Here is a 15,599-nt window from a genome sequence, read left to right on the forward strand (position 1 = left end):
GAATTTGAAAAAAGCATTACTTACAGTATTACAGTAACAAGTTTTTTCTCGCTCTTGTTTGTATTATAGTGAGTCCCGCTGTTCCAACCACAACACATCGGCCCGAAGAGGACACATTTGGTGTAAGTGTTATTTATTTATCCATTTGTTTTTCTTTAAAAAAGAAATGCCTGAGGGGTAAGGTGCTTGAGCATCACATGATGGAAAAGACGGCTGACAGTGAATCGTTCTATTCCACGTCGCCTCTCCTTTTTCTCCCTCTGATATCTTTGAACCTCTCGCCCCGACTCCCTCGAGGCCGTGCGTTTTACAGCTGTTCAGAAATGTACTTTGGTTCATTTTGCGCTGTAATTGACTGAACAGAGATTATATTCTCATTTAAAGGTTTTAATAGGAAGTCAGACGCAGGCACAAAGAAAAAGAAACTGGCCCTCGATTGTTCGGAAGCCCTAATTATGGGAAAAGCGTTTTGCTTCCGATAGCTTTATTTCAGCACTTTGAATGCTTTGATTTATTGTCTCCTTTGTGTTTATCTAAGTTGTACACTTTGTTTTTACTGTAAGGAACTGTTTGTGGGCATCTTGGCTGTTATCTCACTCCCAAAACACCTAACCTGAATTATTATCTTTCCTTCTTTTTATTTGCCCTTTCCTGTTCCTGCAATTTATCAAAGCTACTGCAGCCGTAAGCAACTCACGACGCCAATTACATAAACCCCTCATGATCACTGCATCAACATCAATACAAATCATATAAACAAGCCAGGACGTGGTTCGCGGGTTGGCTCTAATATTGCAGGACTTTTTTTCCTGCGAGATGAGACAGAAATATTTATTTGCCGTGTTTTAGGCGTGACATTCCTGTGATGTAGTTTTCTCTGAAAATCTATTAGTACGCATTTATTGGCTAAGATTTATTTATATATTGAGGCTTTCATATGTATCACTGAATTGCGAATAGGTAGGCTGGTTAAAAAGCATTTCAGGCTTGCTGAATCATGCAAAGGCTATGTTCAGAATCTCGTATTACCTGCTACTACAAATGTGTATGTGTACTATGCACAGCATGCAGCCAAAATGCGTTGTATATAACAAAGCACATTGCATTGTATCCCACAATGCAATGAACTTGACTTACTGTACAGTAGTGGTTCTCAAATTGGGGGGCATGACGTTCTGCTAGGGGTGCTCCAGTTTTATGACATTTTTTAAAATGCATTAATTTATCAAAAATTCAGTGTAAATAAACCTCAAATAAGGCCGCATATTTAAAGTGTCCTGAAGGAAATAAGGGTTTGGTTAAAACAAGCTAAAATATAATAATCCATTATTTGGTGTAAGTCTTGACTGTTTCTCTCTTTCAGTGCACATTCTCTGTTTCTGAATTGCTGTTTAGGCAGTTTTAGATGTTTACTTTGAACAACAGCGACATTCATAAAAAGATGTACGTCCCAACATTAAATTACACATTAAATTAATTAAAAAGCTGTTAAATTGCTAAAAAAAAGTTGTTACTGCCGAGTTAGCGCTGGATGCTAATTAATGCTATATGTTAGTGTTTAGGCTGAAGTTCTACTATTGACATTACAGTTACGTTTTGCAGGTCCATACAAAAAACCCCACAAACTTACCACTCAGAAATGTCCATTAACAATCTCAACAATCAATTTATTTCCGTCTAATACAGGTTCAAACATATAAGTTGTGTTTACTAATGTGAGCTACTGACATGAGCCTCAAAGCAGAGCAGAGCTCAATATTATTCATGACCCTTCCAAATAAGGCCAAAATAGACCATTTCATTCAAAGGACAAATGTAAATGGACATGTAAAAAAAAAATTGGGGGGGGGGTAATTTTTGCACTTAATAAAGTTACATACCTTTTATGTAATTATTAAAGAACAATTTAAAATATTATTCTAATGCATTCTTTGGCACCTTTAAATATTACAAAGCAATGCTGTTGATTTGTATTTAAAATAGAAATATTTTGATTCCAGAAAATTCAAAGCAATTAAAATCTGCTGTTTCTCTAGGTGTCGATTGCGGTTGGCTTGGCTGGCTTTGCCTGTGTTCTCCTTGTCGTCATGTTTGTGCTAATCAACAAATATGGCAGGCGTTCAAAGTTTGGCATGAAAGGTAAGCTAATGTAAACTCTTCAGCGGGAAACTTGGCGCATTGCGTACATCAGTGAATAAGTGTAACATCAACTGACTCAGTTTTTTTTACCAGCAACTGTTCAAATCAAAAAAGAGAGACAGTATGTTTTCCTTTTTATCTTTCACAGCAGCTTCAGGTTATTGGTTATTTGCTCACATGAGGTATCTTGTATTTGACATTTGAAATAGTTTGGTTTTTGTTTGTTTTTCAAAGTGTTCGAAAAGCTTACATCCCTCGTTTGTGGAAATAGAAATGTAAAAATGTACTTGTTTATGGTTTTAATGAAGTTTAGTAAAGCTTTAAGATTTTAAGATTCATATGCACCCTTGTGCTTGTCTGAAGTCCAAAGCCTTTGCATTACTGGCAAACAATTAGTGGATTTCTTGGGCGTTGCCTTGGAAACGTGCTGGGTTGGAGGATGCTCTGCTCACTTATGCTTTCTTGATCTTCAGATGTTTTTGGCAGCGTTGATTTTGTTTTCTTTCTTTCTTCTAAGAATCCATAGATGCCTGGGCCATTTGGCTTTCCGTAATGCCTTTTGGCTTCATTTTAGATGAACCCCCACACAACACACACACAAATATACAGCTCTGGCATGAAATGCACAAATTACAAAAATTCCCCCTTGACACGAGCACCATTATGAAGACGAGTCAACCAGACCTAATATAATTGCTTGGTGATGAACATTACGTATGACACATAGGCTCGTGTGGAACCATGCAACACCAATTACACTACAACCAACACAAATGCTCATGTATCAAAAGGATAATTAATGCGATGCTTTCTGTCCCTGGAGCCGCTTGCCATATTTTTTTTTCATTCAACATCAACTGGAATCTAATCAGTAGCTCTGCCTGGTGGTAACAGTGTCAGATTACCCACAAGCCCCTGCTGCGTCGCAGCCAGAGCTCTAAATGAATGCGTGCCATGTTGGCTGATTGTGTCCTGCCTTGGCACTGTGCCATGTTTATTGACTTTCTCCGTTTCACTTTGGTTCCCACAAGGACGTTTTTTTATTTCTCTGTCTTTTCTTACACTGTTCCACAAGTGCTACCCTCCTGCCCCTCCTCATCCTTTTCCGCCTGCTACCCTCCACTCCCATTAACAAAAACCAAGATCGCTCTCACTTCTTTTACGTAACATAGTTAATTATTAGGAGATTGAGCCAATGATGTAAACGGAAGTGGAATTAAGGAGAGAGGAGGAGGAGGTGGGTTGGGATTGTTCAGTAGGGGTGCTGGTAGACATGAGCTGCCGGTTTTGGCAGGTTGGATCTTGAAGCATGAATTGCTTGCGTTTTCAAATTTCCTGTTCTGCAGGCACCATATTGAACAAGCATAAGTATGAAAGAATGATCGATAATAAAATTAAGAAACATTTTCCTATTTAAAAACAATTACACCCTGTTTTACAATCCTGTTGAATGCTAGTATTGTGTCAGATTTTATTTCCTGGCTTCTTGTTGGCTCCGGCCCTCAAGTCCGACCTTAGTACTGCAATCTTCCAGGGATGAAATGTGGCCTCTATTCAACGATTTATTATTCCTTTGTTTGGAATCAAACACAGTAGCCTTTTATGTCAGACCGTCTCATCTGAGAGCAGTGAAAAAGCTGTTTGTGCTCCAGCATTGAGACTATACGTTATTCTCCTGGTTCTCGTCCAGAGCAATGAATGTGAGTTGTTCATATGAACTGAGGCGTAAATAACCTTAATCTACTCCTGTGGAGAAAGAGATTCAGTCCAGGGGAAGCGCAAAATCTTTCAGACAACATTAGTGTCGTTCTGAAGTGCTTGTAAATGAAGCTGTTCGGGCTGATTCTGCGTTTTGTCTTGATTTTGGCTCCGGAAAGGATGTTTTTTGGTGGCGCATGCCATTTGGAATTCTCATATGCTCTCAGGTGGGGCTGTTGGAGAGAGAGAATGATATCTAGAGATATCTTGGCTTTATGATCTACTTTTTGTTCGTCTGCAAGTGCTACCTGGGTTCCTTGGCTTTTACCGGCTGGACCTGCAGGGTCTCTGAAGCAGCCGTCCTGATTCTTATTCCAGCCTGCATCTTGCACCGGAGTTAAACTTTCTCTGAGGGCACGCAGTGAGATCCCATTATTACCATCTTAAATCTGACAGCAGGGCTCTCACACAAATGGAAAAAAGCATTTTTCTCTCTTAGAAGTTCTTACATCTGAGAAAGGATATGTGTGTGAGATGGATTTGTACTGCCTGCGTGTCACTGTATGCATTTATTCCTCCGCTTTAATGAAATAGATGGCTGTAGTTCCTCTCGCCAGCCCTTCATTTATGACGATGTGGAACACAAATGTTTTGCTGCAGGTTGCTATCGGCTGCCCATTTATTTGACTCAAAGCATATTGCTCATTAAAGACAGAGTGATCTGTAGAACATCAATAGCACAACATACTTACCTTGATTTACTTTTGTCTGATTGATTTTTTTGCTCTTTTTGTAGCAATTTGGTGCTTTTTTAAATGGAGTTTTCTATGGGTTTTCATAAACCATTTGATAAAAGTGTGTTTGAAATGGATGCCACTCTGCTTCATAGTATTGACTGATTACATTGAAGCCTAACCCCACTAAAGGCCTCTTGTACAAGTCTTAGACAAAAAATCATAAGCTGTGTGTCATTATGGAGTGCTTGTAATAGTAGCTGTATAATTGAGATGTGGGAGTTTGTCGTTCAGTTCCTTAAAGTGATAGTTCACCCACAAATGTTCACCCTGATGTCATGTAGAACACAAGCAGAACATTTTAGATCTTTCACTTTTAAATATGTACAAACTCAACCATTGGTTTAAATTAACTAAGCAAATGTTCATATTTGACCCAACCATAAGTTGAAATAACAGCGGCTAGGTTCCTCCATAGTTACCAGAAACTATTTGGGTTTGTCCATATTCCACTAGAAACAGGTTTGAACCAGTTCTTGTAGCTTAGAAATGTTTCAGTATCTCAGTAGTGTTCTTGGTACCCAATAATGTTCCTGTAACTCAGTCGTGGTCTTGTAACTTATTAGTGTTCCTGTATCTAAGTAGTGTTCTTGTAACTCAGTCGTGTTCCAGTAGCTCAGTAGTGTTCTTTAACTCAATAGTGTTCCTGTTGCTCAGTAGTGTTCTTGTAACAAAGTAGGGTTCATGTAACCTAACAATGTTCCTGTGGCTCAGTGTTCTTGTAACTCAACAGTGTTCCTGTATCTCAGTAATTTTCTTGTAATGCAATAGTGTTCCTGTAGCTCAGTAGTGTTCTTGTAACTCAGTAGCGTTCCTGTAGCTAAGTAGTGTTCTTGTAACTCAGTAGTGTTCCTGTAGCTAAGTAGTGTTCTTGTAACTCAGTAGTGTTCCTGTAGCTCAGTAGTGTTTCTGTTGGTCAGTAGTGTTCTTGTAACTCATTAGGGTTCCTGTAGCCAAACAATGTTCCTGTTGCTCAGTATAGTTCTTGTAACTCAATAGTGTTCCTGTATCTCAGTAGTGTTCTTGTAACTTAAAAGTGTTCCTGTAGTTCAGAAGTGTTCTTGTAACTCAGTCGTGTTCCTGTAGCTAAGTAGTGTTCTTGTAACTCAGTAGTGTTCCTGTAGCTCAGTAGTGTTTCTGTTGCTCAGTAGTGTTCTTGTAACTCAGTAGGGTTCCTGTAGCCAAACAATGTTCCTGTTGCTCAGTATAGTTCTTGTAACTCAATAGTGTTCCTGTATCTCAGTAGTGTTTTTTAACTCAATAGTGTTCCTGCTGCTCAGTAGTGTTCTTGTAACACAGCAGGTTTCCTGTAGCCTAACAATGTTCCTGTGGCTCAGTGTTCTTGTAATTCAGCAGTGTTCCTGTATCTCAGTAATGTTCTTGTAATTCAATAGTGTTCCTGTAGCTCAGTAGTGTTCTTGTAACTCAGAAGTGTTCCTGTAGCTAAGTCGTGTTCTTGTAACTCAGTAGTGTTCCTGTAGCTCAGTAGTGTTCTTTAACTCAATAGTGTTTCTGTTGCTCAGTAGTGTTCTTGTAACTCAGTAGGGTTCCTGTAGCCTAACAATGTTCCTGTTGCTCAGTATAGTTCTTGTAACTCAATAGTGTTCCTGTATCTCAGTAGTGTTCTTGTAACTCAATAGTGTTCCTGTTTCTCAGTAGTGTTCTTGGAACCCTGTTGCTCAGTAGTGTTCCTGTAGCTCAGTATTGTTCTTATAGCTCAGTAGTGTTCCTGTAGCTCAGTAGTGTTCTTGTAACTCAGTAGTGTTCCTGTAGCTCAGTATTGTTCTTGTAACTCAATAGTGTTCCTGTAGCTCAGTTGTGTTCTTGTAACTCAATAGTGTTCCCGTAGCTCAGTAGTGTTCTTATAACTTAGTAGTGATGCTGAAGCCTAACAATGTTTCTGTTGCTCAATAGTGTTCTCGTAACTGAATAGTACTCCTGTAGCATAGTAGTATTCTTGTAACTCAGTTGTGTTCCTGTTTCTCAGAAGTGTTCTTGTAACTCAATATTGATCCTGTAGCCTAACAATGTTCCTATTGTCAGGACTCTGCCTTGAAGTCTTGTTATATTTGTATTTTGTCATGGTGGCAGAGTTCTGGCAGTCCCTGGCCTTGTGTGGAGGTTCATGCCTTGTTTTTGTGTTTGGCATGTGCCTCCGGTGTCTTGTCCTGTGACCCCGCCCCCTCGTTCTCCTGCTTATTAGTTCATTAGTTTATACCCATCACCTGTACTGCCTCATTATCTTGTTTAGCTTTTCTATATATATCCTTTCGTGTTCATTGTCATTTGCTGTGTCATTTTGTATAGTTCTTGTGTCTACTGTTCTTGTTAAAGAGACGATCCAGTTAGTCTAGTTTCATGTCCTAGTCAAGTTCAGTGTTTAGTCTTTGGTCATTTCGTGCTGTTCATGTGTTTGCTCCCTCGTGGGCTTTTGTTTTTGTGTGTGTAAAATAAAGTGTTTTGTTCCCCGCTGACATCGGTTGCATTTGGGTTCTCCCCTGCAAATTCCTCACACCTATAGCCCATTAGTATTCTTGTAACTCAAGCTGTTGTTCAGCTGTTTTCTAGTGGCTTAGTAGTGTTCCTGTAGCTTAAACGTTTTCCTGTAGCTCAGTAGTGTTTTTGTAGCTCAACAATGTTCCTGTAGCCTAACAATGTTACTGTAACTAATTATTTTTTTATTGTAGCTCAACAGTGTTCTTGTAGCTTTACAGTGTTCCTGTAACTCAGCAGTGTTTCTGTAGCTCAATAGTATTTCTGTATCTCAAATATTCTCGTGTAGCTCAAAAGTGATCCTGTAGCCCAATAGTGCTCCCGTATCTCAAAAGTGTTCCTGTAGTGCAAAAGTGTACCAGTAGCGCAGAAGTGTTCCTGTAGCTGAAAAGTGGTCTTGTAGCTCAACAGTGTTCTTGTAGCTTTACAATGTTCCTGTAACTAAGTAGTGTTCTTGTAGCTCAACAGTGTTTCTGTAGCTAAATTGTATTCCTGTATCTCAAAAGTTTTCCTGTAGTTCAATAGTGATCCTGTAGCCCAATAGTGATCTTGCAGCTCAAACAGTGTCCCTGTAGTGCAAAAGTGTTCATGTAGCTGAAAAAAGTTCTTGCAGCTCAAAAGTGTTCATGTAGTTGAAACAGTGTACCTGTAGCGTAATAGTGATCCTGAAGTGGTATTGGTAAAAATTGCATTAGCAATGCAAAAAGGTTGGTGGTTTATTCCCAGGGAATGTGCACACACTGATAAAACGTACACCTTGTAATGTACTGAAAGTCATTTTTTTACCAAATGCATACATATAAATGTGATGAACATAACTGAGTGGTTAAGACCTGTTAAAAACCATGCGAATCTGGTTTTTACTTGGATTTTCCAGTCCTTTGGGGTAATTCTTGGTCACAAATAAGAATTGGTCCTTCCAATAGACCTCAAATGTTGTTTCTGGTTTCCTCATCTATACTGCTCCAATGGATCTGATGGGATGTTGTGGGACCCTGATTAAACTTCTCCCACAGTGTCGTGTTGTTGCAGTCGACCGATTTACAAGCCTGATAGACACTGTGGACATAGCAGAAGCTGGACATTGTTATTTGTCTCCTGCTTGCACTCGGCTTGATTTATTTCTGTGTTCAGGTACAGGTTATAATTACTGAGCTTTTTGAACAGCATAATGAAAAGCAGATGAGGAAGAAAGGCAGTGCGTGACCTCATTCGTTCTCATTGACAGGGATGGTAACCGGTGATCGATTATAGTTGCCTGGACTGCAGTGACTACAGCCACCCATTGCCCTCAACACACTTTAGCAATGCTTTTCATAGTTCTCTGGCCTCGCTGCATCACAAAATGATTTGACTGTGACCTCAGCAGGTGGAGTGTGCTGAGTTTGCTCTGCACTGAAATCTGCTATATAAAGCATTTTTATGTATCCGCTTTTGTGGCTGGGAATGACCCATTTTACTGTTGTACCGCCAACCAAATGATTTTCCTTTTTTATTTCTTTCCTCTTTTTCTCCATCTTCCCTCTCTCTTGTGTTTTGCACAGATACATACAGTATGAACACCACATGATTTATTTTCCTACACCATGGACTACAAGATTTGTTTGTGTTTCTTGGTGGGCTTGCACCCATATCCATATTTTAAGTGCATGTATTTTCTTTATCTGATATAAATGACTCCTACTGGGTGTGCTGTTTTTGAGTTCAGCACCCTTTCCTTTAGGGAACACCGAGTTTCGTCTGGTGATAAAACATCTGAGGAAGAACCAGGGGAAAAAGAGGCTTTTAAAACAAAAGAAACAGGACAAGTGAACAAATGATTCTATTAAGCGTCCTCTGGTTCTCGTCCTTCAACGATAGATTCCCTGCCAAAAGGGCAAATGGAATAAAATTCCTTTTTGCTCCTCTTAGCACCGGCCTTGTATCTAAATAAAATCTCATATTTTGCTTAGGATGCATTAGGTGAGGTTTAACATGGAACCAGAACAGAATAATGATGTTAGTGTTATGCAATTGTATGGAGAAGAAATTCAACTTTGTGGAGCACTGTGTTGTGACTTTTTAAAAATAGTTAAACATAATACATACAGCACTGTGCAAAAGTCTTAGACCACCACTACCAGCTTTGTTGTTTTAGCAAAGCTTAAAAGTCCATCCATATTTAGTTTTTCACACTTTTTACAGAAAATATGCACACAAAATAAAAAAATAAAACATTTCAGAACTAAACGTTTTCTTCAGGCATCAGTCCGTATTAAGTGTGACCTCTCTTGGCACCAAACACATCTGAAGTCCTGAAGTCATTCGATTACAATTAGAAATTAGGATTTAATTTCATTTAGGTTTAAGAAATCTTGCATTTGCCTGTTATTGTGGAAGTGGTGTGGAAGGGGAGTTTACCCTAAATACTTGACACTTCACCTTATACTTTTATACTGTTTTTACTAGTTGTATGCTAATAAAGAGACATAGATATATTTATATATGATCACTATACTATTGCAAGAACAATAAATCTAATGGTGGCATTCTGGCCTAAGACGTTTGCACAGTATACTGCATATTTTACATATTACTAAATAGTAAAATAGTTCATTTTAATGTATATGCACTGTATAGGTCAAAGGTCTGAGACCACATTAAAAGTCTGGATTTGTTTGTAAGTCGTAGAAATGAAGTGACGTAAATTGAAAAACAAATATTTATTTTAAGACTATGTGCAAATAAAATAAGCAAATGTGCGACATTGGCCATGTTATCTTGTTTGTACAGTAGGGCATGTTTGCTTTTCAACCTTTTGTGCTAAAATGTAATGTATGATCAAGTTGAGTCTGTGCCAGCTGCGGCAGAATACTAAGAAGCTTTAGATAAAATATTCAGATTTTCCATGTTGATGATATTTTTCCATGATAATGATAAAATAATTTGTAATTTATATGTTTTGGATAAGAAAGGATTACAGAATAGAAGGTCGTCTCCAAAAAAGATTTGGTTCAACTTAAAAAGTAAGTGGTTGTCTTAAAATTGTTTGATTTGAGGTAAAAATATTAGTGTAGTTATTAGTTAAAATATTTTTTAGTTGAATTAACACTGTGTGTGTAACACAGTATACATACATACATATATATATATAAAAAAATAAATAAAAATTGAAACAGCTCTGATAAATCATATCAAAAGTACAGTAAAATTGTAAAAAACAGTAAAAAACACTTTTTAAGGTCCAGTTGTCCCCCCAAAAAAGTTCTTATTTCCCTGCAATTATTTTAAATGGTAGACTTTATAAATAGGTTTGTTTTCCTTGCTGTGAATTTAAAACCTGCAAAACATGGCCTTTTTACTGGACCAAATTGGACTGATTTTGCCTCAATGTACTCCTAATTACTGTGTATTAATACTTAGTAAGCTAGTTGTTAAGTTTAAGGATTGGTGTGAATTGGGTAGGATTAAGAATGTAGAATGATGTTATGCAGATCTGCAATTAAAATGTCCTTTTTAAGCACTAATAAACAGCCAATATCTCAGTAATATTAATGCTAATAACTACTTAAAAGTGAGAATTGTAAACTACACTTATTCTTATTAACTCACCATTTATTTAAAATGAGTAGAATACATAAAAACATGCACTTTAATGTTAGACTTTAAATTTTGATGTTAAATCCACTATTATATTATATATAATTGTTCTACAGTCCATACACAGTATTTAATTCAATTACACCAGAAGTAACTGTAATTAAATTACTGGAAAAATAAGAGGAATCCCTTACTTTACTTTTTAAGGAAAAGTAATTTAAGTAATTACTTAGTAACTTAGTTACACCCAACATATATATATGGGCCACATCTCCTTAATCAAAGTTGCATTTTGTCATATCCTTGTCAGGTACCACCGGATCATTTCTGTTTAAACAGCTGTGCTCTCTGTTCTGTGTATATCTTTATGGACTGACGTGTTGATTTATTACATACGCAACTTTTTCACCTGCAGCTCCACCCGTTTTTGCACCGTGTCATATTTTCGCTCTCTCCACAGTATAGAGTCGGGAGTGATGGCCTCAGCCGCACTGTCATTTGTCACTGTCCATTTTTCTGCGGCGTCTGCCTTCACCTCCCCTGACCCCCGCCGCACGAGAGCAGGCACCTGCGCTCCGGGAACCGGGCTCTGCGTGTCAGCCGGCAAACAGGAGCTGCCAGAAGGCGGGCGGGGCCTGACATGCGGCGTATTAAACTATGACATTCACACTGAGACTCTTTCTTTTCTCCTCTGCGACTAACCAATCGCTTCAAGGCCTGAGCACACCTCCACCTTGTCGTCTTATGTCGACTTCAGGTTCCCCAACCCTGCCACGTCCAGTTCACCTCATTTACACCCTTGCATCTCACCCCCACATCTACCTTCCCTTGCGTCTGTCACAGGGGTCCTTTCCTTCGTGCACCATTACCTGTGCATCGTCAAAGGCGTTTAGTACACCCAAGTGAATGGAAATACATCACTTCTGACTGACTTGCAGCCATGCTGGCCCAAACTAGAGCTCGGAGGGGCAGCCCTGCTCAAAACGATTATGCGGTGTTCTGTAATGACGAAGATTAATTAGGGCAGAATTGTGTTCAATTCCATCGCCGTATTGTGCCTAAAACAGAAACAGATGAATAGATCTGAAAGAAAGAAATTATGGATGGATGGATAGATGGGTGGGTGATAGATAGATAGACGTGCAGGGATCACAATGAGAACATGGTGCTCCATCGCCCGCAGGCCTGTTTTCCATCTGCCATCATTTCTTTACTCTAAAACAAAACAGGACCCTTTTATTTATTTACCGTATTGCAGTGAAAGATAGATGAGAACAATCTGATCTCATCCATTGTCACCATCCTAGAAGTAGCACAGAGTGATGTAGGGGCAGAGCCTTCATAATCGTTGTAGTATCAAACACAAGACCCCAATGAAAAGAAGGCCAACCAAGGAGACTGCTGGGACTCTTTGGCCAAGATACTTAATCTGAGCCTTACATGGTCTCTGTTGGCACGTCTTAAGCAGGGCTCGACCCCTTCGTAAACCAACAGCATCTCTTGACTAGGGAACACATTTTTACATCCCACAAAGAAATCGAATATGGGGAGTCGGCATTGAATTTTGCATGGATGCAATGAAATTTCATAGAGGTTAAATGACTGAAACTAACAGGATTTAACATTCATTAACAATTCTCCCAGTTAGTCTATTAGACAGTTGAACCCTCTAGAGCGTTGCATTGTTTTGAATTCCAAACGTATTTAGTTCGAAACCAAAGAGAAAGTGTTATGTTTCGAAAAGGCACGGCCAGAGGCGTCCTAGAGATTTGTGGTATATCGCTAGGGTTCGAGAAAACAGTGAGCTTCACACAAATCCAGTGTATGGGGGTAAAACGGCAGTCCTGCTAACTTCCCCAAGGAAAGCGGTCTTCGGCAAATGTTCATTAGCATTTTAATTGGATGCTTAAAGATATACATAATTATGAGTTCCCTTGCAGAAAAGTGAATGTTTAAGTACCGTCTTGTAGCATTTAACAGCTGTATACTCGCTTGTACTTAGCGTTCCCTGACATTATGTGTAAAGGTGGAGCTGAGTCAGGAACGGGTATTTGGGACAGATGAAAGATTTTGAAAATTCAGCACTTAATGCTAAAATGTAGTATATAATGAAGTGCTTGAGTCTACTTACGGCTTGTGCTGTTTGTTACAATGTGTGCTTGGAGTTTTTTAAGGTTATCTGCTTTTAAGGTGATTAGCATCAAGTTTTTCTCAGTATGCAGGTAAACCAGTGTTTTTCTGCTGTGTTTGTTATTGTTTAAGTTTATACTGTACCAATTTGCGTTAGCGGCATTCCAGATCAGAGTAAAGTGCTCATTATAGTTCTGCGTAAGTCGTACGGCATAACCTCGTCGACGTAGGATGTGTTTTTTTTCTTTTTTCATATTTTTGTGCCGTCGTTCGGGTTGACGTGCAAGTAGACATGCAGACCACTAGTAGTCAATGTCTACATGTGTAACCCACAGTAGCAGTGCAACAGCCAAAGAAAAGGCAGCTTGGCCAGTAAACCCACAAAAGAAGAAAAAAAAAGAAGCTTGCTTTGTATGATTTGAGGAGACCAGTAGTGATGAAGGTAAATAGACAGCGCCTTTTGTTGCAGTTTGAGTTAAATCCCTCCCCAACTTGGCGCATCTTTGTTCTAATGCTGCGTTCACACCAAACGCGAATAGAGCGTCTGGTGCGAATGATTTCAATGTTAAGTCAATGTAAAGACACATTTACGCGCTTTTGGAGGTCTTGTGGTGCGACTGAGGCGTGTAGCGCGGCAGGGCAGATGCAAATCCACCTCATTTGACATCTAGTTTACACGAATGACTCGAATTGAGTTGCTGCGGGAAAATCGCAAGTTGAAAAATCTGAACTTTGGCGGAAAATCGCGCTTGCGTTAACCAATCAGAAGCTTGCTCTAGTGGTGACATGATTACAGGAAGCGAGCGAAGTCGCAGAAGCCCCTCCCATGATGCAAATTTCCACGTGAATGTCTGAAAAGACGTGTGGCTTTCACGCCCGAATGAAGCGAGTAAATTTAAAATGTTCAAGCGTCCAACTACGCGCAAATAACATGTCTGTGCCGCCTTTTCCGCATCTGGTGTGAATGCACAGTTACCGGTGCAAGCGACGCAGATTTTTTTTACCTGACGGGAGGGGTTCTAGCGGACTAATCACAGTGCTTGCGGTTCACATAGAGTGGATGCTTTGTTAAATTTTTGGGCTGTGACCCGAGGTCCCTGCTGTCACTGGGGCAGAACCCGTAGGTGTATACATACATATATGTATAGTACATTTGGTACCGATATGTACCTTTGAAGTACTATTTTGAACTTGTGCATGTTTAATATTGTTTAATTTCCATATATATGTAACCTCAACACTATTATAAAGTGTTACCCACAATCCGTTGCACTCCAAATCCACAAATAGAGCTGCAACCGTGACATATGAGTTATGAATTTTCTTGGTGCAACAATGACATATAAAAGTCGCTCTGTTACATCTGGACCCATTCAGAAGAGGAAAGAGTCTCAGATAGCCTTGAAGTGACAGTACCAGTCCCAGGCCAGAGACATTTCTTCTTATCTAGAGAGCTCTGATGGCAAGCTTTGTTCAACCACAGCTTCAGAGAGCATCACACAAGCAGGCCCTAAAGTCGGCCCAGAAGAATCCAAAAGCTTTCAAGGCAGCAGTGTAATTGGTAAGTTTGATGCTAATGTCTGAAGGGGCGGGGCTTTCCTCATAAGGTTCAAGTTCAATGGCTGTTTTGATGGTGTGCTTACACCAGTAGACTGCTTAGATTCCTGTATGTTGGGCACATGGGAAATTGAGATGAAACTGAGATCAAGCTAATTATGGTAGGTTCATAAAAAATTCGGCATGTTGGGTTGGTCTGCTAAGATACTTTTTGGAGTAAACTTTTACACAGCTTTTCACAGTTGATGCTAGTGTTGTATCATTACTTTTTTATTGAAAGTTTCATTGAAACGTAAAATATTTTTAATTAATGATATTCTGCAGTCGAAAAAATACATTTCTTTCACCCTTCAGGCAATTTTAATTTTAAGGAAATAGCCTGTTAACATGAGATATGTGACAATTAACAGTAACAGTGTTTCTCAACCTGGCGTGACGCAAGTCATTTTTCAACATCAAGTCATTTTTCTTAATTTGTTGAACGTGGAATATAGAACGTACTATACGAACTGGCGAATGAGAACATTTTTGAGGTTTGAATGGTTGAATGTAAAGGAATAATATTGCCTTTTTTATTTTATTTATTTCACTTTATGGTTTACAAGATGATTTAAGAACATTTTGTGAAAATTTTATCTTGATATATTTAATATGCTTCTAATCTTAAAATTTAATTATGAGACTTTAACTTGGATTTTTGGGTCACATAGCTTTCAGCTAAATCTTTTTTTTTGTATCTGTGTATTTTCTGAACCACTTCAGTATAAGCAAAAACTGTGAAATTAGACCAGAATTTTAGTAGACCTTTGCAATGGTAAGATCGTCATACCTACAGATATCAGTAGATCTCGATTGTCATTCATATGTTAGCTTGCCCAGATGCCCTCAGGTCAGTTATCCAGCGATTGGTGGGCTCGCTAGACCGTTGTCCTCATTGGATGGGCTTTCTGTCTCACTCCCTAGGGCCATTCACAAATGAGAACTCCGGCTACTTAATGTTTCATGAGGGGCTCTTTAAATTTTTAAGTAGCTGGTAATAATTGTTGTGTAATCACAAGCCATTTTCCTTAATTATTCATTTGTGAAGACCAGGAGAGGCAGAGGAAAGCGAGGAAATGAAGAAAAGGATAGAAAGTTGGAAAGAGGAGAGAGAGAGAAGGTGGCAGTTTAATTTTGATGGATAAGAATAAATGAATCCACCGAGAGCCA

At 39.0% G+C, this 15,599-nt stretch overlaps 1 protein-coding gene across 1 annotated transcript in view; it reads left to right on the forward strand.

The window, feature by feature from the left end:
* The window catches only part of ntrk3a (neurotrophic tyrosine kinase, receptor, type 3a), a 304,948-nt gene that overhangs the window by 184,795 nt on the left and 104,554 nt on the right, over positions 1–15,599 (forward strand). The window contains exons 10-11 of the mRNA XM_065291585.2: positions 70–122; positions 2,037–2,139. Coding sequence (XP_065147657.1) covers positions 70–122; positions 2,037–2,139 — 156 coding nt within the window. The remainder of the gene's footprint in view (positions 1–69; positions 123–2,036; positions 2,140–15,599) is intronic.

This window comes from Paramisgurnus dabryanus, chromosome 23, assembly GCF_030506205.2.
Source record: "Paramisgurnus dabryanus chromosome 23, PD_genome_1.1, whole genome shotgun sequence".
NCBI lineage: Eukaryota > Metazoa > Chordata > Actinopteri > Cypriniformes > Cobitidae > Paramisgurnus > Paramisgurnus dabryanus.